This window comes from Theropithecus gelada, chromosome 8 (assembly GCF_003255815.1).
Source record: "Theropithecus gelada isolate Dixy chromosome 8, Tgel_1.0, whole genome shotgun sequence".
Classification (NCBI taxonomy): Eukaryota; Metazoa; Chordata; class Mammalia; order Primates; family Cercopithecidae; genus Theropithecus; species Theropithecus gelada.
In genome coordinates, this window is record NC_037676.1 from 25,044,601 (window position 1) to 25,071,960 (window position 27,360).

At 38.1% G+C, this 27,360-nt stretch overlaps 1 protein-coding gene across 3 annotated transcripts in view; it reads left to right on the forward strand.

Annotated features, from left to right (window-relative positions):
- PPP2R2A (protein phosphatase 2 regulatory subunit Balpha) overlaps positions 1–27,360 on the forward strand; it is an 81,392-nt gene that overhangs the window by 25,806 nt on the left and 28,226 nt on the right. For 2 of the 3 annotated variants that reach the window (XM_025394706.1, XM_025394705.1), the window contains exon 3: positions 23,801–23,898. In XM_025394706.1, the coding sequence (XP_025250491.1) occupies positions 23,801–23,898 (98 nt within the window). The remainder of the gene's footprint in view (positions 1–23,800; positions 23,899–27,360) is intronic. The other variant, XM_025394707.1, reaches the window with a different exon arrangement.

A 27,360-nucleotide genomic window follows, 5' to 3' on the forward strand; every position in this document is an offset into this window, starting at 1 on the left:
ATGAGAAGGAACTTCTAGTGTCTTATCTCAGGGGGAGGTGGGGAGGTGGGATGGGTCACATCTTAAGCCTGGCTGCTGACATTCTGGGAGCCAGTAAGATCACCGAGCAACTCATGGATTAATATGCAGCCTTTCACTTAATCTTATTTTTAATTTGACCCCTCACCACCAGCTTCCTCTCAAATTGATACCTTTCCTAGGTCAGGTTCAGTTTCTCCAGGAGGTAGTCTTGTTCTCTATTTTAGAGTCTAGCTTCTCTGCATCTTGCCTAGATATTTCACCCAATAGCTGTTTTGAATTTCATGCCTCACTGCAGCCCTCCAAGGTGCCTGGTGCTTCTGTGTCCTGACTTGGCAACCCCTTTTGCATGCTCAGAGGTTTCACTTTATTTTGCTGAGTTTTTTGTTTTTCAGCACATTGTTGTTACCTTCCTTCTGCTGTTCCCTTGCATTTTCTTTGTTCTTATTTTAGACTGTTTTTATTAGTTTACTGTCATTTTAGTGCAATTTAGAAGATAAATGCATGTTTTACATCTACATGTTTAACAAGTGTATCAATAAAATGTTTATAGTTTCTTTTCATTCACGTCTAGAACACTCGGTAATCACTTTCTATACAATAGAAAAGGGGAATTCACAGAATTTATATAAAAGTAGATTTGTTTTCTTAAATCTAAATTCTGATATTGTGTACTTTACTTTTCTTTTTTTTTTTTTGAGACTGAGTCTGGCTGTTGTTGTCCAGGCTGGAGTACAGTGGTATGACCTCGGTTCACTGCAACCTCCGCCTCCTGGATTAAAGCAGTTCTCCTGCCTCAGCCTCCTGAGTAGCTAGGATTGCAGATGGCTGCCACCATGCCTGGCTAATTTTTTTTTGTATATCTAGTAGAGACGGGGTTTCACCATGTTGGCCAAGGTGGTCTTGAACTCGTGACCTCAGGTGATCGACCCGCCTCAGCCTCTGCGCTGGGATTACAGGCTTGAACCACTGTGCCCAGCTTGTGGACTGTTTTTAATGGCCTTTCCTTTCTTCAATTAATAGCAAAAAATGATAAAAATTAAAATAGCTTTTGTCTAAGATACTAACCTGCATTTTTAGACCTAAATTTCAGGCAGGAAGCAGTCAGCCAAAAGCAGTGAGGTTTTAAACAACTTAATATATCAGAGAAAACTTTAGCTTTCTTAGATAAAAATCAGTTTATATTTTTTTACTCCTGAAATAATTTTAATTAATACATACGTTTGTCTTAGAATGAAGACATTTGTCATAGACCTTTTGGGCTGCTGTTAACAGAATACCACAGACTGGGTGGCTTACAAACAAACAACAGACATTTGTTTCTCACAGTTCTGGAGGCTGGGAAGTCCTAGATCAAGGTACCTGCATATCTGGTGAGGACCTGCTTTCTGGTTCAGAGACAGCTGTGTCTTGACATGGCAGAAGGGACAAGGACTTTCTCTTAGGTCTCTTTTATAGGGACACACTTATCCCATTCATGAGGGCTCTACCCTTATTACCGGATCACTTGCCAAAGACCTCCCCTCCAAATACATCATATTAGGTATTAACGTATGAATTTTGTGGGGGACGAACATTTAGTCCATAGCAATATAAGGTAGAACATAAGATTATAGTCAGTTACTGATTGCAGGGCAACTAAAATATCAATTTTCTATTGGGAAGATCATTTGTCTTGAAACTAAAACACAGGATTAAGGATTAAGGGAGTAAGGGCTTTCTTTGTTTTTCATCAGGAATACTCAGACCCTGTTACTAGTAATATAACATTTGTATTGTAGATTTAGTACTATGCTCCCTCTGCCTACCCCGCAGGTCCTTCCTGTCATTCTCCCCTTGCTCGCTGGTAGGTCTAGCCATAGGAGCTTTCTTGAGGGCTTTGAACTTGCCCCTTTTATTCTGAAATAGACCTTCCTTCGTAATCTTGACTACCCTGTGTAAATTAACTCATTTCCATTCCAACCCCAAAAGAGATGTACATTTAATGTTACATGTTTTTAAAATATCTTTACTATTATTTGAAATGATCTTATTTATTGTTTGCTTGCTTATTGTATGTAGGCTTCTTTCTCTCCAGTTTGTGAGTTTCACATATGAGGAAATCCTGATTTTTTGTTCTGAGATTTTCATTCTTAGCATCTGTAACATTTTTAGGCACATGACAGTATCTGGCATTTAGTGGGCATTTGTTGAATGGATAAATTCTGCAGTGTGTCATTTCATTTTAAAATATATGATAACTTAGTTTTTTATTTCACTAAATGTACACTTTGTTGTTTAAAATAGGGAAATGGATTAAGCTAACAATTAGTAGCGCTTCCCAGTTTTTTGAACCAGTAAAAGGAGACCCAGACAAATCCCCACAGTCACACAAGTTAGTGTATGTATTATAGACCAAACTACTTTAAAGACCCACATACATAGTGGTTCAAAAAATTAGCTTGTTTCTTTCTCATGTGACCATCAGTGGTAGAGAGGGGTCTGAAGTGGATAAGCTGGTTTTGCCAGAGATCACCCAGGATTGCAGGTTTGTTCTGCTCAGGGTCTGGGTGTATTGCTCTTGTGTGCATGGTCAGATCTGGCTCAAATCTGTGTTCTAGCGCATGGGGGAGAAAAAAGAGAGAAGGGCAAGTAGCTACTTTTTAAGGATGTGTGAAATTTTATTCACAACCCATTGTTTAGAACTTGGTATTAAAGAACCATGCAGCCTCTAATTTCCTGTTAAAACTCTGTGTGTGTGTGGTTTTTTGGGTTCTGAGGGTGAAGGTGCCAGGATGTACCATTACTAAAGGAGACAGGGGGAAATGGCCACTCTTAGGGACGATTAGTCTCTGCTACAGCTAATAATTCTTAGAACTTTTACTCAGGACTTTGTTCGATCCTCTTTACTTCCTCCTTCCAATGTTATTGTAAAAGCCTTATAGGATCCTAATTCAAATAGTTTAATGTTTTTTATGACATGAAACAATTGGAAATTTGAACAGTTGCTGGATATTTCATATTAAGGGAGTGCTTTTGAATTTTTCAAGGTATGGTAAGGGTGTTTGGTTATATTGAAAATGGTGGTCTTTTAGAAATCTTTCCTGAAATATTTATGGGTGAAATAATTTGATGTCTGGATGTACATGAAATAATGTGGCATGGGTTTATAGATGAAACAAGACTGGCTATGAATGTATAATTGTGGAAGCTGCATGATAGGTACACAGGAATTCCTATGATGCTCTTCTACCTACTTTTGTGTATGACTGAAATACTCTGTAGTGAAACTTTTAAAATATCAATTTATGCTGATACCTCCAATTTAAATTGATACCGTGGGGTTATTCCTTACTTCCCTCATTCTGTATTTGTGCCTTTTGGCTCTCACAGTGAGAACCTTAGTTCCCAGCCCTGTAACTATTTTTTTGTCAGAATATTAAGATGGACAGAACCTGGATATTTGATAACATTAAGCCAGTGAATTAACTAACCCTGGTTTATTTGCCATACCTTGGGACTTTTTATGTGAGATGGCAGTTTTTTTTATTGTGGTAAAATACACATAAGGTTTACCATTTTAAAGTGTATAGTTCTGTGTCGTTAAGTGCATACAAACATGTTGTGCAGCCATCACCACCATCTATCTCCAGGACTCTCTTCATCTACCCATACTAAAACTGTATACCCACCAAAACATTAACTCCTCATTCCTGTCTCCCCAGCACCTAGCAACCCCCATTCTACTTTGTGTCTCTATGAATTTGACTCCTAGATATTTTATATCAGGAGAATCCTATGGTATTTGTCTTTTGTGGCTGTTACAGCGTATGTTAGAATTTTTTTTCTTAAGGCTGCATAATCTTATGTATGTACCACATTTTGTTCACTCGATCTGTTGATGGACGTTTGGATTGCTTTCACCTTTTGGCTGTTTGAATAGTGCTGCTATGAACACTGATCCTCAAGTATCTGTTCAAGTCCCTGCTTTGAATTATTTTTGATATATACCTAAGAAGTGCAGTTAGTGTAGCATATAGTATTTCTATGTTTAACTTTTTGGGAACCATCATCCTGCTTTGCATAGTGGCGGCATCATTTTACATTTTCACTAGCAATACACAAGGGTTTTAATTTCTCATTAACACTTTCTACTTTTTTATAAGAATTTTATACTTCTAGGTCTTTAGCTCTTTGATCCACTTTGAGCTAATTTTTAGTATGATGTAAGGCAAGGGTCCATTTTTTTTTTCTTTTGTGTGTGGATATCCAGTTTTCCTAACACCCATGTTTTGAAAAGACTGCTTTCCCCATTTGTTGGTCTTGGCAGCCTTGTCCAAAATCATTTGACCATATGTGCAAGGGTTTACTGAGCTCTCTATTGCTTTGATAGAACCCATTGGGGGGATTTTTTTTTTCTTTATACAAAAAGTGCTTTAGGGATTTTGTTAGGAATTAAGTCTTCCAATCCATGAACATGGAATGTCTTTTCATTTATTTATGTCTTTATTTTAGCTGTGTTTTATAGTTTTCAGTGTAGAAGTCTTTTGTCTCCTTGGATTAATTTATTCCTTAGTATTTTATTCATTTGAATGCTACCGTAGGTGGAATTGTTCTCTTAATTTCCTTTTCGGATTGTTCATTGTTAGTGTATAGAAACAACCGATTTTTGTGTGTTGATTTTATATCCTGTATCTTTGCCAAGCTAAGTGATTTTATTAAATAAGTGCAGTGCTAAAATGTTTGAAAATCGCCTTTCTTTCAACACCTCACCTGGAAATCTGGTGAGATCAGGTTTGACCCTTAGGCACTGTGTCTTACATGTGCTGTACAGGATAGCTGTTTGTGTTGGTTATATCCTGTACAGTCATATGTGGTAGACGTATGTGTGTGTCAACTCTCTTGTTCTCTTGAGTATTCGTCAGCAGAAGACAAAAAAACAGAATCCTGATTATTTGGCAGAGTCTACACTTTGTACTCCAGGGTATCAGATCAGAAAATATGTTGCTGCCTGATTCAGTTTTGGTTGATTCTTCCGCTGCAATATCATTATATGTTCTCAGGAGATAGAGTGAATAAGCTATTGGGAGACGGTAAAAGAGATACATGATGTAGGGTAAGTTTTTTTAATTGTTAAACCAGAAGTGGGTATATTTTGGTTTGTGAGTTAAAATACTGCTGGTATTCTAACTTATGATTAGTCTTTAAGTATTATGTATGTTCCACAGTGCCAGGTGCCCACTGCTGGGCATGCAGTTGTAGGTACTTCTTTATAACTCTTGTTAGTTTATCCTCTCTGTGCGATTAGTTCCTATTGCTGAGCAGCTGTGTCTCCCTGCCTTTTGAGATTGTAGGTATATTGTTAGTGTTGCTGTGCTTACTAAGTTTTGTAATGTTTTAAACGGTACCAAGTTTGGTGGCATTATTACTTTTTTTTTTTTTTTTTTTTTTAAATAAAGCAGCAGTTACTTAAATTAACATGGTAGAAAATATCCTGGGGTTTGATGGTGTAGATTAAAATATCTTTGTTTTACCCAACAATAGAATTGAATTATATGGCTAGAACGCCAACAAGCACTTCCTGTCACGTTTATCAAACAGTCTTTTAAAGAATGTGTAGAGGGCCTTACTTAAACAAATAGCTTGTATTGACTTTGGGAGGAGGATGGTTACCTAAGCCCATGTGTTAAAACAGACAGATGACACACTGAAATGACCAATGAGCATAATAAGGAGAATTCAGTATCCTTGGAAACCCTGGAAGGGTGCCATAACTAAACTAAAAAAATTTAGCAGGAAACAGTACAAACAAGAAACATTGTGAGGGAGGTCCTTAGTGTTCATTTCTGTGGTTGTGAAGCACGGGTAGGAGTAAGTGACAGGACCTACTTTGAATAGCCAGAGTTAGAATTGAAGGGGGAGCCACTGGACAGTTTTTTCATGTATTCTGTACTTCGAAACTGGGATTAAAAACTAAATGACTCTTACCAAGAGAAGTATGACCAGCAGAGAAGGAAGAGACTGGACCATGAAGCACAAAGTTGAAATTCTGCCCCCAAGCTGCCTTCTTTGTCAGGCAGCCTCTTAAGGTGGCCCCAGTGATCCCTGGCTTCTGGTGTTTATGTCTCCGTGTAACCTCCTCTCTCTGAGTGTTTCTGGACCTCTCGTGACTTGCTTCCACAAGTGGGGCAAGATGCTGGGATGCTGCTTCAGAGGTTAGGTTCCAGAAAGGTTTTGGCATCCATGTTGGACTGCCCTGTTTCACTTGCTGAGGGAAGCCAGCTACCATGTTTGTGTGGTTCCCTGTGGAGCTCACGTGTCAAGGATCTGTTGTCTCTGGCCAACAGCTAGTGACCTGACATCTGTCAGCAGCCAGGTGCACGAGCTTGGAAGTAGATTCTCCTCCTCCAGTCAGGCTTTAGGATACCTGCAACTTTGTGAGAGACCTTGAACTCAAGGCCCCCTGGCTGAGTCACACCCAGATTCCCAACCTGTTGTGAGATAATAAGTGTTTGTTGTTTTAAGCTGCTAACTTTGGGACAATTTTTAAGGCAGCAGTAGAGAACTTATATAGAAAGTAACAATGTCAACATTTCCCCTCCTAGGTCTGAGATTTGAACTTGGTTCTAAATGTGTTTTCTGGTTGAACTCAACACAGTTCCCAATACTACATAAACAGGCCTTTTTCTTTAAAGATGCATACAGAAAATGATAGACACATACAGACTCAGTAGGTACTGTAAAAGAAGTTGACCAGTGTGAGCAATAACTTCCCATGAAATAGACTTAGTGCAGGAAACAAGAGAAACTGTTGAAGTTTAAAGAGCTACTAATTAGTTGCTCTGGGAAACTGATGAGCATTTGAAAGAATCAGAGAGCAGGAAGGAGTTCTTAAGTGAAATCTGTGACTCTTTGGAGTGAAGTAGCAGCAGGGTTTTAGAAATATTCCCTCAATGCAATGGGGAAAAGAAGTTGAAAATTGTAACAAAAATATAAGGAACACAGCATTTGTTTTCATTCATTTTCTCAGTTGCATTGTGCACATTTCAGGTGCTCAGTAGCTGTGTGTGACTAGTGGCTACTGCGCTAGACAGTGCAGAATGGAACATTTCTATCATAGGAAGTTTTGATGGACGGTGCTGTGGTAGAGTGTCTTCCAGAGAACTCTGAGGAAAAAACTGTGATAAACTAAGAATCCTAAATGGATGAAGTTATCCTTTACATAGGCAGTGCAACAAGATGACTTTTTATAGGTGTGCAGGAACTCAAAGTATATCACTCTGACTACTTGAGGGGGAAAAAAAAAAGACTTAAACACACCCAGCTGAGTAGTTAGCATCTCAAAAGCATGATAAGTCAACTTCAGCATTGTGTAACTCTGTATCCTGTTTCCCAGAATAACCCAACAGTTACGTATAAAAGTAGGGGAACATCTTCATCTTTGGTATCTGTTGAGAGGATGCCCTTCATAAGCCAAACTTCAGACTGTCAGAACGGTGGTTTCAACTTAGTTCAACTCCAGAGCTTCTCCTCTCCTTTTGACAACGATAAAGCCACAGGAAGCAGCAGTTTTTAAAGACATTAATCCATTGAAACCACTTTTGCTGAAATCACTAAAAAGTCTCCAAGTCACCAAAACCAAGTTTCATTCTCAGCCCTCACTTTACTTGATCTTTAAGTACCTTTGGATGCAATTCATCACTGCCTCCTTTTAAAAACACAGTCTTTGCCTAGCTTCCAGAAAACTTCTTCCTACTCACCAGTAGTTCCTGTGCAATCTCCTTTTTTACCTGGTCTCAAGGCTTAATCCTTAGCCCAGACCTCCGGCTTTCTTTATCTATACTTATTCACTAGGAAATCACATTTAAGTGTCATGTGACTTTAAATGTCTTCTCTGAGCTGATGATACCTAATTATATCTCCTTTTCCATAATCTGCTGTCAGATCAATCTAGCTGACTATGTAGAAAACACACAGTTTCTTGCACAACACACTTCTGATAACATATATTAATATGTAAGTTTTTCTCTGTACATCGAGCAAGCAATCAGTTTTGCAGCAGACACTGGCTGGATGTCCTCCAATTCAGTTCCAACACTGTCTACCTGGAAATAGCATCATATTCCCCAGGTTGAGGGGGTTCAGTCCCACAAGACTGCCCCCACTTTTTCCAGTGCCAGTTGGAAGCCCCAGGTTGTTTACCTGTGCTTCTGACCAAGTGGCCATACGTAGAGGTTACCAAGACCTCCTTCTTGGGTTCGTTTAATTTGCTAGAGTGGCTCACAGAACTCAGGGCAAACATTTACCACTTTATTATGAAGGGCATTTTAAAGGATGCAAATGAACAGCTACATGAAGAGATATGTAAGACAAGGTCTGGAAGGGTCCTGAATGCAGGAGCTTCCATCCCCGTGGAGTTGGGGTGCGCCACCTACCCAGCTCCTGGATGTGTTCTAGTTTACCTTCCTGGAAGCCCTCCAAACTCCGTGGAGACTTCATTATGATTAAGTCATTGGCCATTTGTGATCTGCTCTGTCTTCAGCCCCACTCCCTTCCGCTTCTCTATGGCTGCCACCTGAGTTCTGACTCTACTTTTTCTTAGGCTACTGCAGTAACATAGGAACCATTTCTTCTTTCTTCCAGTTTTCATACAACAGATGTAGAACCTCTTCAGTGACTTCTTACCACATGTTAGGACAAGTCCACTGCCCTTCTACCGTGGCCTACAAGGCCAGTGCCACCATTTTTCTTACAGATTCTACATTAATCTTACTGACTTTCTTGTTTGCATCAAGTTTGCCAGCCTCTTTTCTCATTAGACCAGGCCCTCTGGGATGCTTTCCTTCAACAAGTTTGGATGGCTTATTCCTATATCTTCATTTTGGTTTCTGCCTGAGTCACCACCTCAGAGAGGCTTCTTTGACCACCCTACCTGAAATAGTATTCGCCACTCCATTACTTTTTATTCTCTTTTAGGGCTTTATATTTTTAGACCACTGAGCACCACCAGATATATTTTATTTATTCGTTTATAGTATATGTTCATCATAAGAATGTAACATCCATGGGGGCAGGGATTTTTGTTTGTCTTACTTTTCTTGTACCTAGAAATGTGTCTAATACAGCTTCCACATGGTGTTGAGCCTGTGGGTACACAGAAGTCAAGAATTGAAGTTTGGGAACCTCTGCCTAGATGTCTGATGTGTGGAAATGCCTGGATGCCCAGAGAGAAGTTCGCTGCAGGGGCAGGGCCCCCATGGAGAACCTCTGCTAGGACAGTGCCGAAGGGAAATGTGGGGTCGGAGTCCCCACACAGAGTCCCTACTGGGGCACTGCCTCACTGAGCTGTGAGAAGAGGGCTACCGTCCTCCAGACTCCAGAATGGTAGATCCACCAACAGCTTGCACCATGCACCTGGAAAAGGTGCAGACAGTCAACGCCAGCCTGTGAATGCAGCCAGGAGGGAGGCTGTACCCTGCAAAGCCACAGGAGCAGAGCTGCCCAAGACCATGGGAACTCACCTCTTGCATCAGCATGACCTGGATGTGAGATCTGGAGCCAAAGGAGATCATTTCGGAGCTTTAAAATTTGACTGCGCCGCTGGATTTCAGACTTGCACAGGCCCTATAACCCCTTTGTTTTGGCCATTTTATCCCACTTGAAATAGCTATATTTACTCAATACCTGTACCCCCACTGTATCTAGGAAGTAACTAGCTTGCTTTTGATTTTACAGGCGTGTCATAGGCAAGAGGGACTTGCCTTGTCTCAGATGAAACTTTGTACTGTGGACTTTTGAGTGAATGCTGAAATGAGTTAAGACGTTGGGGGACTGTTGGGAAGGCATGATTGGTTTTAAAATGTGAGGACATGAGATTTGGAGGAGTTGGGGCAGAATGATAAATGGTTTTGCTGTGTCCCCATTCAAATCTCAACTCGAATTGTATCTCCCAGAATTCCCACATGTTGTTGGGGGGTACCCATGGGGAGGTAATTGAATCATAGAGGCTGGTCTTTGCTGTGCTATTCTCGTGATAGTGAATAAGTCTCATGAGATTTGATGGGTTTATCAGGTGTTTCCACTTTTGCTTCTTCCTCATTTTTCTCTTGCCGCCACCATATAAGAAGTAACTTTCACTTCCCACCACGATTCTGAGGCCTTCCCAGCCATGTGGAACTGTAAGTTCAAGTAAACCTCTTTTTCTTCCCAATCTTGGGTCTGTCTTTAACAGCGGCCTGAAAACGGGCTAATACAGTTGTATTCCCTGTTTAGATGCTGTTTAATAATATTTCATGTAAGATAAATATCTGCCTATTAATGATATTATGTGCATTCAGCTGCGTAAGTACCTGGACATTATTCTTGGCTATCGTCTGTAGCTGTCCACACTTTATCAATTATCAAGCCTTGTTTTATGTACTTTGGAAATGTATCTTAAAGTTTGTTCATGTATGACCCCTCTTTGGCCTTGGCACTTTTCTTTATTTATTACATGGGTATATTGATACAGCCAACTTAATAGGTTTGTTGTGATGATTAAATAACTTACATATAGTATGTAAATTTTACTAATTTTTATTTTTATTATTGTTTTTTGAGACAGGGCCTCACCTTGTCACCCAGGCTGGAGTGTGGTGGCATGATCTTGGCTCACTGCAGTCTCAGTTTTCTGGGCTCAAGCCATCGTCTCATCTCAGCCCCACAAGTAGCTGAGACTACAGGTGTGCACCACCACGCCTGGCTAATACTTTGTATTTTTTGTAGAGATGGGGTTTCGCCATGTTGCCCAGGCTAGTCTTGAACTTCTGAACTCAAGTGATCCTCCCGCCTTGGCCCCCCAAAATGCTGGGATTACAGGTGTGAGCCACCATGTTGGCTTGTTATGTAAATGTTACATGTTGCTGTCTAATAATAACCATATTTTACTATTACTGGCTCAGGTCACTATCGTTGCTAAATTGGGATTTCTGGAGTAACTCCAGATTGGTCTCCAGTTTTCCCTTTGCTTACGTTCCTCCCAGTTCTCAGTCTCCTTCACTTCAGTTTGAGCCGTCTAAGGTGTATGTCTGACTGGGTTGCTTTTACTTAAAATTCCCAAGTGGACTCCTTTTTGACATTGGAATAAAATCTGTAAAATGTTTTGTAACATACCTTGAAGACTCCAACCATTTTCTCTAAATATTCTGCCTCTTTGTTTTCAGTTTGTGGGTGCACTGGAACAGTTCTGGTAGGAAATAAACTGTATTGGATGTGACTCTACCAAGACAGATGGACAGTGAAGTGCTTTCTGATTCTTATAGCATGGCCATAATAATCATACTTTGTAACGATTTTAGGGAGATACTAATAGCCAGATACCCATTCTAATTATAAAAATACCTTAATCAGGCATACATAGATGCAAGAGTTTCATGCTGTACTACATGTTTGTATAATCTCCTTGAGAAACTATTTACATTATACTTAATAAGACCACTGAATGAGGTGGTTTGCTTTTGTGAAGTTAGTTAGCCAGTTGGGGAACATCTAATGAAGATGATAACTAATTTGAAGTCCAGAATGCTCAATTTAGAGCTCTTCTTTCTAACGTATATAACAGTTATATACCAAGGCTTATTGTCTGTTTAAAAAACCACAATTCTAGACTAAATGTATTAACAACTGTTTATCTTTCTGTTCTTGGTTACAGTAGGATATGGTTCCCTTCCATTTTATGCAAACAGGATATCAGATTATCCAGGAACAAGTTACAAAGAAGGGAAACTGGTTCCAGTACACGTCTTTGGAAGTTACCTTGTGGACCCTGAGAATGTGTTACAGGTGTGCCAAGATCCCTCAGCCCTTGTTAGCTGGTGCCTGAGTGGGGTCTTAGGTGACTAGAGTGCCTGGGCAGACAAGAGCAGCTCTGTCTTCTCTTTAGAGTGTGTTACGTAAACATGAAATCGAGGGTGTGCCGTGACGTGAGGAAAGTAGAAGCTCACCTGCCTGCTGCACTCACATAATAAGCGAGAGGGAGCATTTGCTACTCCGTGTCTACTGCCTCCCTGCCCTTCAGCCTCAGGTTACAGAAATAAATAAGTTAATTAATCCCAAGTGGGGAGAGAGCGTTTGAAGAGTATTGAAAGGAGAGGAAGGAATGGTTGGAACCTGTTCAGTCAGGAACAGATGAGTAGGTCAAGCCTTATTCACTTTTAAGGAGGAAGGGATTCCTAAAGGACAAACTGCACTTGCTCTTCAGGGCGTTACAGTGAAACGTTCTTAAATCCTGAATATCACACATTGCTGGGAGGAGTGTCCTGCCCTTTGGGAAAAATAGCAAGAACTTCAAGCTCCCTCTAGAGGCCAGCGGTGATAAAAGAGCGTCATAGTGGTCTGTAGGGAAATGATTGTACCTAAAGCTAAGCTACCTTTCAGCAAGAAACTATCATTTTATAGATGTATTATCCAGTAAAATGTTTTCTTGTATTGGGAAGAAATTGGTACCTTTGAAAAGAAATTTGGGTTAATCATATTCTAATTAGCTATGGGGGACCAATTGTAAAGTTCATTTACTGTGTAGAAATACAGCTGAGAAGATCATGAAGATGGGTCATGTAACCTAACAAAATAGTATATTCTAACCATTGGAACAAACCAGATCAAGATGAGAACCTGATTTCTGTGCTGTTTTGGGCCGGAATGTTTTGACAGTAGACCCTTGAATTGAACAGAGGTAAAGGTGATCTGTATTACCAGCTGTGTTCTCACCTACTCCTCCCCTTCATCTGAACAAAACCAGTGAGTACCAGAAGATTAATATTAGGAAATGCAAGATGCAGGCATATGTTAAAACCTCTGAGTAAGCTGACATATACAGTTTCTTAGCTTTTTTAGAGCCTCAGTTTACCAAATGATTCATCTATTATTGCAGGATAGACATTTTAGTCATAACCATGTATGTCAAGGAGTTAGTTATGGGTTTAACCCTTTGTTGTATTTAGTCCTTTTGTTCTCAATATATTTATACTTCTTTATAGAACTCACTGAGAGAGTTCAATTCTAAAAACTTAGTATGAACTATAGAATGACAGAGAAGTGATTTTGTGGTAATATTAATATGTAAGAGTTGCATTCCCAGCAGAAATATGTGAAAGTAATTGCCCAATACCTGCACTAAGTATTGCCTCTTTCTGAAAAATCTTAATCATTGCAGTGGTGTGTAGTGGCATATCATTTTTCCACCTCGTAGAAATCCATCTATTATCAAAGTTTCCATGGTTACTTTTCTGCATATGGCTATCACATATCTGTTACCTGGTTTCTCTTTCCGAGTTCTGGTAACTATTCCGTAATTCCTTGATTGTTTTATTTAATTTATACAAACGGGATCAAACGTGCTTTGTAACTTTTTAAAAACTCGGTGATACATCGTGGACTGTGTTCTTAGAGACCTGTTATTTTTTTTGTACTAGGCATGTGCAAGCACACATGGCCGGACAGCAGAGGAATATTTACTAAGATAATAGTGGTTCCCTCAGAAGTGGGGCTAAGAGTGATGATTATCCTTTTTCTACAAAGTAGTTTGTGAGATTAAAAAATGAAGTTAATTTTAATTAAAAACCTATGTTACGATAATCTCATTACTACAAGTGATCTTTAAAAATCATATTGTATACAAACACATCTGATACATAATTTGCAATTTGCATGAGTCTGCTAAATGACTCTTCCAGTGGTGGGATTTCAGGGTTTCTTACACTTTATTTTTTGTGAATTGGTTAGTTTATAGTGATCATCGTATCATTTTTTATGAACGTAATGCTATCTTAAATATTTACAGGCCGGGCGCAGTGGCACAAGCCTGTAATCCCAGCACTTTGGGAGGCCGAGACGGGCGGATCACGAGGTCAGGAGATCGAGACCATCCTGGCTAACACGGTGAAACCCCGTCTCTACTAAAAAATACAAAAAAACTAGCTGGGCGAGGTGGCGGGCGCCTGTAGTCCCAGCTACTCGGGAGGCTGAGGCAGGAGAATGGCGTGAACCCAGGAGGCGGAGCTTGCAGTGAGCTGAGATCCGGCCACTGCACTCCAGCCTGGGCGACAGAGCGAGACTCCGTCTCAAAAAAAAAAAAAAAAAAAAAAAAATTTACATGCTTAGATTCCTATAAAACTTTTTAAATTACCTTTATTGCTGTACTAATTTTAAGGTTACTAAGTAGTTGATTTAATCATTGGCTGTTAATCTTCAGCTATTTTATTGTGGTTAGACAGTATGGTGTTTATAATTTGATTTCTTAGAGTTTCTCTGTGACTTGGTGTATGTATTTAATTGCATACCTTTTTAGAAGAAGTATATACTTTTAATTTGGTGTAAGTTTCCTGTGTGTGTATTTGTCAGTTATATTTTTTAGGTGTTTATCCCTTCTCCCTCCCAGCTCCCATCCCTGTTCCTATCCTGTCTTCTACTACATTTTTATCAGCTCCTTATTCCTAGTAACCCTGAAATTGTAAAGTTAAAATCTGTGTTGGGCGTTGGGCATAAAAATTTATGACTGTTACATTTTCACCATACCTTTTATCTACCTACCTACATAATATAAAACCCCTTTTCCTGTTTAATTCTTTTTTAAAAAATTGGACCAGACACTAGGGACATCATCTGTATCTATTAGGCATGGGCCAAGTATGCTAGCTATTTGGCAGTTTGCAGGACAGTTTTGAACAAGAAAAATTGTTCCATGGTCTGCATAGCTTAGAATATACTGCCAAATATTCATGATGCTGGAAAAAAGCTTGGTTTTTTTCGGGGGATAGAGGCCACAACTTTTTGTACGAAGGGTTACTATGTAAATCAAGGGAAAGTTATACTTTGAAGTTTTGGGATTTTTTAAAAGAATTCTTCAAATTTTGCAAAATCACATCACTACTGCAATGCTGCTAATGGATTTTGAGTTGTGGGTGCTATATAACCGAGTAAGTCTACATTTATCACTGAACCCTTCGTGTTGAGTACTCTGCATACAGTGTCATCATGTCTTGAGTATTTACATTTAGTCATCATATTTTCAAGTAGTCCCGCCCTGCCCCTTCCCAGGACTGCAGTGATAGTTACGTTAGAACACTTGATGTTATCCCACAAGTTAGGTCCTGGTTACTTTTTCCTCCCTCTCTTTGCTTTATTTTGTTTTGATTATAGGGTAGTTCTTCAACTTCTTGATACTTTCCACTACAGTATTTAATCTGTTAGCCCTAGCCAATGTATCTTTCACTTCAAATAATGTTTTTTATTTTTAGTCACATTTTTGTCTTTCGTTTTTTATTTCTCATCATGTTGATTTATTCTTTTTTCTTTTTTTGAGACCTAGTCTGGTTCTGTCGCCCAGGCTGGAGTGCAGTGGCACAATCTTGGCTTACTGCAACTTCCTCCTCCCGGGTTCAAGCGACCCTCCCACGTTCAGGCAATCCTCCCACCTCAGCCTCCTGAGTAGCTGGGATTACAGGAGCACACTACTGCGTCTGGCTAATTTTTTTTTTTTTTTTTTTAGTAGAGACAGGGTTTCACCACGTTGGCCAGGCTGCTGATCTCAAACTCTTGACTTCAAGTGATCCACTCACCTCAATGCTGGGACTGCTGGCGTGAGCCACCGTGCCTGGCCGATGATTTATTCTTGATCATACGGAGCATATTTACAAAAGCTGTTTTTGGTCCGTGTCTGCTAGGAGCTTAATTCTTTCATTTTTGTCACTTCTGGCTCTGTTTCCATTGGTTTTTCTTCTGATTATGGGTTGTATTTTCCTGCTTGTTTATATTCCTGGTAATTTCAGATTGGAAACCAGAGAGTGTGAATTTACATTGTAGAGTGTTGGATTTTGTTGTAGCACATAGTTAAGATACTTGGGATAGATTTGATCCTTTCCAAGAATCAAATGTTTGTTTTTAAATGTTGTTAGGACAAGTTTAGTCTTTAGTGCCGATTTAGCCTGATTACTAAGGTGTGACACTCCTGAGAACTCTACCTGCTGGTGGGGATTTCTCTTCTATGGCTGGTGGGAACCCTAAGTTTTCAGAGCCCTCGTATGTCACTTCATAGATGCCCAGATCAGTATTCAGCCAAAGATTCTAAGTGAGCTGCCTGTAGATGCCTTTTTGGGGGTACTCTGCCTTTACCTTTTAGCTGCTTTAACTTTCTGGCCTCTGGATTCCTCATAACTCTCACCATGCTGTCTTGGTCCTTCCAGTCAGTAAGCAAGAGCTATACAGGGATCACTTTCTTTTCCTTTTCTAAGAGTTAACAGTTCTCCACCCCACACATATCATTGTCCGTTGTCTGAAAACCAGTTTCATATACTCTTTTCAGTTTTCTAGTCTTTCACCGCAGGACAATAAATTCAGGTTATCTTAACTCCTTCGTGGCCAGAAACAAGACCAGTTACCAGATTTTTAATTTTTGATTTTTGTCTTTAACCTCTTGAAAGTAGTAGTAGTAAAAATTACACTTTTTTATTGGGTACTTTTTCTGAGTGCCTTTGTTTATATAGTCTTAGTGTTCTTTGTTAATTTTTGTATTTTTACTGAAATATAACAAAAAGTAGAGGAGACTGATTACCTCGTAGAGCTTTATGGGAAGTCAGATGTTATTTGTGGAAAGAGAAGATACATTATAGCCAACTTGATAAGAGCATTTTCTTCCAGGTATGAACATTTAATTTCTTATTAGAATACTACATTGGCAGCCCCGTTTGTTTGCAGATACTTGCTCTTTACACAAATGCAGCACTTTGTGACTGTATTTGGAATACAGAATTTTAAGAGATAGTGGTTACTCATAGAATTTTCGCGAACCTCATGGTTATCTTAAGATTTATGCTATTTTGTGTTGTATTAAACAGATATTTCTGGATTTTCAGTGTTCCTTATTTGCTACAGCAATGTTTAGAGTGTTTTATGAGTTTTAACCTTTTAAATTGTTACTGTTTCACTGTAAAGCCTAATCATATTGAGGGAAATAACAGAATAGGGTTTGTCAGCATCTTAAGGAATGGAGCCTAGATCAGCTGTTTCAAATGGCGCTTTCGGGAATCTGTAAATCTGTAAATCAGATGGTTAAAAATACTTAAACAGGTCAGACGCAGTGGCTCATGCCTGTAGTCCCAATACTTTGGAAGGCTGAGGCGGGAGGATCACTTGAGGCCAGGAGTTCAAGAGCAAGCTGGCCAACATAGTGAAACCCTGTCTCTACTGAAAATACAAAAAAATTAGCTGGGTGTGGTGGTGCACACCTATAATCCCAACTACTCAAGAGACTGAGGCAGGGAGAATTGTTTCAACCCGGGAGGCAGAGGTTGCAGTGAGCTGAGATCCTGCCACTGCATTCCAGCCTGGGTGACAGAACAAGACTGTCTCAAAAAAAAAAAAAAAAGGTACAAATTGATATCAAAGTATCTTTTGAAAAAAGAAAAAAATACTTAAGCAATTCCTCTCAGTTGTTTCCTCCCCTCCTTTATTTTTATTTTTTAAAAACAGGCATTTACATATTGACTTGGTCTTTATGTCTTGTAATTCATGCTGTAATTGTTTGTTTTGCCTTAGGATACTCTTTGGTTTTCTTAAACATTTACTCAATCCTTTATTGGTTAATGCTTCATCTGTAGGGGTTACAATGTTTTCTCTTAGCCACATTAGGGGGTGGAATTTAGAATGTGTATCACCCAGTGCCTTGAATGTAGCAGGTGCTGAATAAATATTTAAAAGTTTGGTTATAGGGACAAGCAGTAACTGTAATGTGGTCATTAATAAGTAGTATAAAGTTGATGTTGTTTGGCTCTAAATATTTTACTTGACACAGACATTTTGACAATGAAAAAGAGGCAATAAACTGAATACTTACACATTATCCCTTTTATTCATCATCCAGAGATTTATAGAATTCTGTGCTGCCACCTTATCCCTATGGTGCTAAATTTGAACCCCGACTCTGACAGTTGATCACTGTGTGATTTTTCTTAGGCAGGTTAATCACTCTAGTTTGTTCTTCTATACATTCAAAATGATACGCATATTACACTGATGTTATAAGGATTAAGAGAATAAATGCCCACTTAGCACAGTGTTTGGCACATTTTGATTGTAACCTCTGTATATGCTTTGGCATTAGTTTGATATGACTTTGTGTTATTTTAATGCCGGTATCCAGTTAATATAAAGCAGAGTTTGGCAAACATTTTCTGCAAAGGGCCAGATAGTAAATATTTTCTGTCTGTGCCGTCTATTCAACTTATGGGCATGGCTGAGTTCCAATAAAGCATTATTTACAAAAACAGGTGGTGGGCCATAGTTTTCCAACCTGTGACTAGAGGTTACTTTTGTATTTCTTTGTCTTTTTTGTGTGTTTTTGTTGCTGTTTTCATTTGGCAGCTTTGGTACAATGTATTTCTTAACTAGAGTATTTCAAATACCTTCAGCTGTATTTAAAAAATATATAGGTAATACAGTTATAACGCTCTTTGCACTAACTTTGATTAATTTCTTTCAAATCACTTGAGACATAGTCCTCAAGCGGAATTATGAAATCAAAGAGAGACTCCATAAAGTACCTCACAACACAAGAGCTGAGGTATTTAGAGAATGCCAAGGCTACTAATAATTTAGTCATTTAATGGATAGTAATTATTAATTACATCCATTTATATATACTATATGAATTTCCCCTTGCTAATTTTTATCCTGAGAGTTGCATTTTTGAACCTTTGGCTGTATGTGTTCTGTTCTGTTTATTATAGTACATAAGAAACAAGAGAGGTGACAATAAGGAAACGGCCTTATGAAGTGAAAACCGACCAATGACACTGTTGTCATTCCCACTACCAATTGCTCTTCCACTCACAAAAGAAAGCAATTATTTCACCTTCTGAGAGTGAAACCTGCCTGGTTGCTGACAGTTTAGAAAGAGGAGGTGGAAAAAGTCAGAATTTCATGCTGTATAATTACCAATCCCTTGGTTTGCATTAGTAGTGTATAAATAAAATTTAAGAACATTACAGTACTTTTTTTTTTTTAACAAAAAATATTCTTATGCCTTTTAAATACTGTCTTTATGTTGCACAATTTGGAAATCAATGTGTGTCTAAAATTGCTGGGTTGACTTAATGCATAGTAGGGCAGTGGACTAATATTCTGAAAGGTCCTTTTTTTTATTAACAGAATTTCTTTTGTAAGATTAATACAGGCATTTTTCATTGTAAAATAACATTGTAATTGGTCATAGGACAGATTCTTTTCCTTTTAAAGAAGTGGTTTGTTCTTTGGCATTTTCGTGGTGGTGGTTTGTGAGAATATAACTCAACTGAGGTACTATATACTAAGCCATGTACAAATTCAGTATGATAGCTCTGACAGTGATGTCAGTTTTTGCTTTTAAAAAACATGATAGAGTGCATTGTTTAAAGGTGCAGAATTCTCTTAGTTCCAGCATTCTTGGGGTTGCAATAAAAGTCAGTATCCAGCTGGGTGCGGTGGCTCACGCCTGTAATCCCAGCACTTTGGGAGGCCGAGGCAGGCGGATCACGAGGTCGGGAGATGGAGACCATCCTGGCGAACACTGTGAAAACCCGTCTCTACTAAAAATACAAAAAAATTAGCCGGGCATGGTGGCGGTTGCCTGTAGTCCCAGCTACTCAGGAGGCTGAGGCAGGAGAATGGCATGAACCCGGGAGGTAGAGATTGCAGTGAGCCGAGATCGTGCCACTGCACTCCAGCCTAGGCAGCAGAGCGAGACTCCATCTCAAAAAAAAAAAGGCAGTATCCACTCTGTAATGTTTTAGACTTGTGCTGTCCAGTCTGGTAGCCGCTAGCTACATATGGGTATCAGAACATGAGAAGAATATTTTCTAAGAGTAGATTATTTTCTAAAACCTGGATACCAGTATTTAGCCAGCCCTGTTTGGGTATAGCATGAAATGGTACCCCTGTTTGCAGGACTGTGCTTCCTCACTTTTTGCATGTCATGGCATTCCTAAAAAGCAGTGATGTTTGTGTGGCACACTGGGATACACAGCGGAGGGTGCTTATAACTAGGGCTTACAGATCTGGATGCTCTGCAGCACCAGGCAAGACTGTACCTCATTCTTGGCACGCCAGTATGCAGTGGCACATATGGTACAAAGCTGCTTCAGAGTGCTCCCTGTAACTCATTCCTGGATGTTTTTCTTGGTCTATGAGCGGAATTTGAATGCATTCTCCCTTCTTATTTCATCATTTTTATATGTCATATTCCCAGTGAGACCGTGAGACATTGGCATTTCACAACTTAGAAAACCTTTCAAAGCATCATCCATAAACTTAGAGATTTAGTGAGTAACTGTATATATGATCTTTCTTTTCTTCTCTTTTGTTTAAGGGAGAAAGGAGGAAGGAACACCATGATGTGGTGATATATTTAAATTCTGTTTTACAAACCAGGAAAATACTTTTCCGACAAGAAATATGGTTACATTAAATATATGCAGTATAAAAATCTCAGCAAGGAGACCATGAATCTGTCCATCTACCCCTCCCCGAAATAAAATTACACTGTTCAGATAAAAAGTGACTTGGTTGGCTGTTTCTGAAACTTTCTGTTTATTGGCTTTTGGCAAGATAAATAGTAACAAACACCAGTGTCTTAAGAAAATCTAAAAATTGGTAATCCATTCACCCAGTATTTATTTCCCTCAAGGATTTTATAGTGAGTTGACTTTTATTGTGTAAATCTTTGGTTCTTGTCCCTTTCCTGATGTCCAGCCACTTGCTGTTTGGGCCAGTTGTTTCTAGGATTCCTCACCCTTACACGAGGGCCCCTCTTAAAATTCTTTACCCTTGCTACAAAACTAGTTCACTGCTAAGCACATACCATATAACTTTACGCTAAAAATATCATCATAAAATAATTGTTCCTGCCATAAGAAGTGATACATTATTGGAGCAAATGTCTTGTTTCTGTTGCATCTTGCAATCAAGTCTTTTTCTTCTCCCCATACACCCTTCACCTTTCTCTTCCATTCGCATGTTCAGTGATTACATTATAACTGGTTGTGTGAGTCCCGTCTTCAGTTTGGAATATTGTACCTACTGCTTTATTACTTGATTCTTGTTCTGTCTTATAATAAAATAGATAAGGGCCGGGTGTTGTGTTTTGTGGTTCATACCTGTAATCCCAGCACTTTGGGAGGTCAAGGCAGGAGGATCGCTTGACGCCAAGAGTTCAAAACCAGCCTGGGCAACGTGGCAACACCCTGTCTATAAAAAATAAAAAAAAATTAGACTGGCATGGTGGTCCACACCTGTAGTCCCAGCTACTTGGGGAGCTGATATGGGAAGATTGCTTGAACCCGGGAGGTCAAGGCTGCAGTGAGGTATGATTGAACCACTGCATTCCAGCCGGGGCAACAAAGCAAAACCCCATCTAAAAAAATAATAAATTGGCGTGGGATGTGCCTTCCCACTCCACCCCTCAGTCTGAAATCTCACTTGTTTTACTGTAATGCTGTCCTTACTGACTTAATCATCTCTAGGTTTTCTGTATTCAGTTCACTTAAGGAATATTAAGGTTTCTTCCTTAGTAGAAATTGAGCCCAGCTAGGTATGGTGGCTCTTACAAACTTCCCGCAGTTTGGAAGGCTGAGGTGGGAGGATCACTGGAAGCCATAAACTGAGACTACCCTGAGCAACATAGCAAGGCCCTGTCTCTACAAAAAATTTTTTAAAATTAGCCAGGCATGGTGGTGCAGGCCTGTAGTACCAGCTATTCAAGAGAGTGAGGTGGGAGGATCACTTGAGCCCAGGAGTTCGACTTGATTGCGCCACTGCACTCCAGCCTGGTAAACAGGCCTTTTTTTTTTTTTTTTTTTTTTAAAAAATCCTGCACCAAACCTACCCATCTAACTTTACTGCTTCAGGCTAGTCATGCCATGGTCATTGACATCTCCCTTACTAAGTGATAGTTGTAACAGCTCATGAACCTGACCAGGAGTTGTGGTTAAGTGGATGCAACAACTTGGTTGAACAGGAGAATGAGTCTGGTATTGGTTTCAGATGTGAGCATTTCACCAAGCTGAGAGCATATTTTAGAGATCAAAGATAGGTATTTTTGGTACAGCATGGTTTTATATTCAAATTAACTAGTTCATTTGATGGTTAGGCTAAAAAACAGCAAATTATCAATGCTGTAGGGAAAATTGTCTGAGCTGTATTACGGAAAAGAATTTGTGTCTTCGGAGTGTCTGTGTGAGGGATTTGAATTTAAAGATAATCTTGACTCTGTATGTTTGTATTGTTTGATTTTAAAGCCTAACCCTCAAATAAAATTTGATTCAGTATTTTTTGTCCGCTACTCTTTGCTCCTACTTAATCTCCCCAAGTTGTACTCTAATGTGCTTTAAGTGCAGGGACTTTGTATATTTTTAATCCTTTATTTGCTGTAGAAGTCAGTAGTACAGTACAGAACTCCTAATCAAATGACTTCTCAGTACTTACTGGTGTTTGCTTTACTTACTAGCCTGGTATATTCAGTTTTATGCCTTGTGCATTAGGTAAGCAGTGAACACATTAAGTTTATTCTTTCCTGGTAACCACTGTGATGTAGCCAGGGGTTTTTTAACCTGGTGGTGAGGTATTGTCCAAACAGTCTGAGATAATATGCACATTTTTATGAGCACTTAAATATGTGCAATTTCGTGGGAGAGCATTTGTAACTTTTGGTAGATTCTGAAAGAGTTCAAAAAGATTAAATGCCTTGTACCTAAACAATGGAGGAAGCAAAGAAACCTTTTCAAAATCTGAACTTAAAAAATTGCTAAAAGAAAACTATGAAATGCAGTGCTGGAAAGGTTATTGGTAAAATACATGTCAGTAAATTTAAAATTTTAAAGTATATATATCGTCAGATTCTTAAATTCTTAACAGTAAGCTCCTGTAGACCAAAGGATGGCTGTTCTCTTATAAAACTGACTTGTTTTAAATGTATATGATAGGAGCTTTTCTAATTCAGCTTAAAGCTTTATAGTGAAGAACTTGTTAATAACACAGTGATGAATTGTACCATGTTATTGCTTTATCTTATGCCCATTTCTGTAATTTAGACTTTTTTTCCTTAGGAAAAGGGCTCTAGTGTGAAAAAGCAAGAAAAAAAACCTGACAGTTTTATTTGATTGTGACTGTGAAGTCAGCACTGAGTTGGTAGAATCCGTGTGACATGCCTGATCCTAGTGGCCCTGTAGTGTGGTGGAGCTGGAGGAGCCGTGCACATTGCAGGCACATAGCACGAAGCATTTCTGCTATCAAAAAGCGGGATCCATTTGCAAACATTTGTTTGAAGCCACGATTTTGAATTTATGACTTAAAATTCCATCTGAAAGTATTTATACATTTAAAATTCCTTCCCATTGTTAGTAATATGTGCCTTTATTATAGATGATTATTTGCATTTGCATAAGCAAGCTTATCAAAAGTATTTAAGAAAATTAGCAGGATGATGTTTAAGGGTGCTATCAGAATGTTTCACAAATTGTTGATTTCTTTGCATTCACAAATTTAGTGAAATATTAATAAGCTATTATTTGTTGTATTCTCTGCTAAAATAGTTTCATACTGGTTTATTCTGAGGAGAATTTTTTTAGTGGATCAAAATATGAAAGAACTTTAGATTCATGTTATTTCTGATGGGTGGTTGATGTAGTTCAAAGATACACTTCATAGACTTGGAATGTTTGGAAAACATGCTAAGTTCTGAAACTAGTGAGTCAGGAAAAAAAACTAATATCTTTTTTGTTTTGTCTCAATTATACAGCAGATATAATTTCTACAGTAGAATTTAATCATTCTGGAGAATTACTAGCAACAGGAGATAAAGGTGGTAGAGTCGTCATCTTTCAACAGGAGCAGGAGGTAAGTGTTTACAGTTTATTGTCTAAATTTCCGTTTGATCGTGGGACTAGAGCTTGGGTTGCACCGAAGAATCTCATCAGAGGATGTTGGAATTTTTAAAGAAGTATGTGTTTATTGAATACAATGTCCAATATATAGACAGCTCTGGTTCTCTTAGCTTTGTATGTGTGCATGTGTGTACATGAGCGTATGTTGTTTTGGTTTAAAAACATAACACTAATTGTAAAAATACTTGATTAGAGAAGGGGGTGGAAAGTGATGGAATAATCCAAGATTTTAATGGTTTTGAAGTCTTGGCCCTTCATTATAATTTTTCCTTTAAAACTCCGTAAAGCAAAGTTGCTTTGACTTCTTCTCAATGCTTGGTTTACTTTGTACAACTGAGGGGTGAGAGGCTAGTTTAAAGAAAAAGCAGCTCAATTTTTTTGATGTCAGTTCATACTAATACGGTTACAGTGATTTAAATGTAAAGGTTTAAATGACAGTTGCATGTACATGCATGTAAAGTAACTTAAAAATGCAGTGCTATCTTTTTGAAGAAAGAGGAAATTGCAGAATCTGTAATTAAAGTGGGCTTTTGTTTTGTTTTTCTTACAACTTAGGCACACTTCTAAATTTAATTGACTAGATTTCTCACTAAAAATTTTTTGCTAAACAAAATTTGTCACACTTGGTTTTTTCTTATTCATTCTCTCCTTCCATTTGTAGATCAGAGTTTAACCATTAAAATCAGTTGTTTTGAAACATTCTGCCCCTATTTATAATATATTTTAAAAGTTTAAAGTAATGTGGATAAATTGCAGGGTTTTACAAATACATGTCTAAATCATAACACGGAGTTAGGTTTTAAAGGATTGTGAAATTCCTTAAATAAGCAAAGAATCTAGTAATAATACTACTACTTTGCACTTCTATAGCGCCTTTGACCTGAGGATCTCAAAGTGCTTTACAAACACTAATGAATTAATCCTCACAACACCCCAGTGAGGTAGGTAATTTAATTTTAAAAGAAATGGTTAATAGTGTCTGATTAGAAGATGCACAAACACTAAATATGTCTTTTATTATTTTTTATTTTTTATTTTTTGGTTGAAAGAAAATATGAAAATAAGACTCAAGCTTTGCTTGACAAAGAATGGTCTCGTGGGAAGGGGGGGTGCTAAATCAGTTTTCTGTTTTTAAGTAGCCAAAAACTTGACCATAAGAATCTTGACATACTTAGAGTTGACATGGAAGCTTACATTAGAATTTCATTATAATTTCCCTTTATTTACTAACGGGAAAGCCAAGATATAAATAGATTATTACTTAGTGGCAGAACTAACAAGCAGTACCCAGAACTTTTGACATGTCGTTTTTCAGTGTTCTCTGCTGTTTTTCATGCTGGATAACCAAAATGTGAATGTTTTTATCTGGAGTTTAGCACAGGCCTTCCCATAGGTGTTCTCTGCCCTTGAATGTATTTTTTCCTGAAAGTTAATGACTCTCCACACTTTACTTTTATTTTAAAGAAAAGTATTTGAGAAAAACTTGTAAAAATTAATTTTGCCCTAGGCATAACATTCTGAGGCTTTCAGAAAGTCTTCATTTTTAATGGGGGCATTGTATCATTGTCACAAATACAAGTGTGTCAACTAAAAGCTAATTTGGAAGTATTTTACCTGAGAATGAAGTCATTTTCATCTGTGGTCGTTGTTGTCCAAGTCAAAATCAAGTGTGGGAAAAAATGGCTGAAAATTTTTTTAATTGAGGGAAATGTTTGCTTTAATATGGGTTTGGTAATGTAGTCAGAGTATTAGTATTTAGTATTTTCCTAAAGGCTGTTAGTAATACATTAATTTGGAATTAAAGGTCTAACATATAGTTACTGAAATTGCTCATTTTACTTGTATTAGAAAATAAGACAAAATTATTTTAAAGATAATCATTTCCCATGATTCTTTTCTGAAATCCCACTGAAGATTCTAAAGTGCTAGTATTTTAAATACATATTCTTGTAAGGAGAAATGAGCAGAATAACTGTTTGAGAAGGGCCATCGGTAGGAAAAAACAGGACCTCCTTTTCATGTGTCATTCTTCTTAACCATATTTAAGAATTCAAAACGGAGAATTTTGTAAAAACTCAGTAACATGTCTTTTGAGAATTACTTAGTGGTGTAAATATCAGTATGTTTTTAAGTGATAAAGTAAGAATGATGATGGTGATTGACTTTTCACTCCTGAAACCTGATCTTGACTATGAATTTGGTGTGTTTTGCCTATTTAATTTTCTATATTTTAAAGCTCTGTCTTACATTAGAGCTTCTAATATAGTCTTGTCTTCAGGATCTATGTCACTGGTCATAAATATGTATACTTTACACTTAGAGGCACCTTTATTTCAATACCTAATGTAATTGGATGAGATTTTATGAATTCACATCTATGTATCTATAAGATAGTGTTACAGTTTGAAAAGTGAAAAATAGTCTTTTCCTAATTTGTAGATAAAATCTCAGAAAAAATTATTTAACAAAGTTATATTACTTCATTTAGTAGCAAAAATCAGATTAGGATTTGAGTCTCTGATTTTCAATCCAACTATTATATGTTCATTCCAGAGTACACTGGTGCCTAATGTTTCTTAGACTCTGATAATGGTGCTAGCCTTGTTTGCAGAACACACTGGCATTTGATCTATTGTAGCTTTATTCTCTTACATAGTGGCAGGGTTTCTTCTTAAACTTGACTTTACTGGGGACCAAAATATCTCCACCCACTCGTTTTTATTGTCTTTACTTGGAAGAAGAAAAGATCATATAACAGCAGCAGAGAACTTGGTACGTCAGACTTTGACATCTGTAAACCCTCATGTCTGCTTCATTTATTTTACCCTTCAGAAGTAGCTAGTCTCCTTGCTGGGATCCAGGCGGGTATCTGTGTCCTCTTGCTGCCTGTCCATTTATTCCCCAATCATAACATGAAGAAACTGAGTAGTCATTCAGAGGCTCTTCATTTGGTTTGAGTATATTTGAGACTGATAATTGTTGAATATTTTTAGCATCATTTAATAGCATTTTTTATAACTAATATATTTGTATAGGTATTCTGCTACACAGAATCTCTGTTGTAGAATCAGGGCACCTAAAGAACTTGAGGCACAAAAGTAAAGTGATTTTCCTGATGTAATCACAGCTATCATGTGGTCAGTAAGACTCTAAAATTCTGATAACAAATCCAGTGTTCTTTATAGCATGACGTGCTATAAGTGACCCATGTTATTTTTACAGCTTCTAATAGCTTTCGACAGCAAAGTGAATGATAGGGTATATTCTTTTTGTTAATGAAAATATTAATACAGGGTTTTGAGGGGAAGTCCAAACAGCTATTAAAGTGGATAATGATGTTCTCTAGGTTTTAGGGACTTTTGTTGTTTCCATGGGTGCTCAAATCAGGTGATTAGTGGTTGTCAAAGTAGCTGGT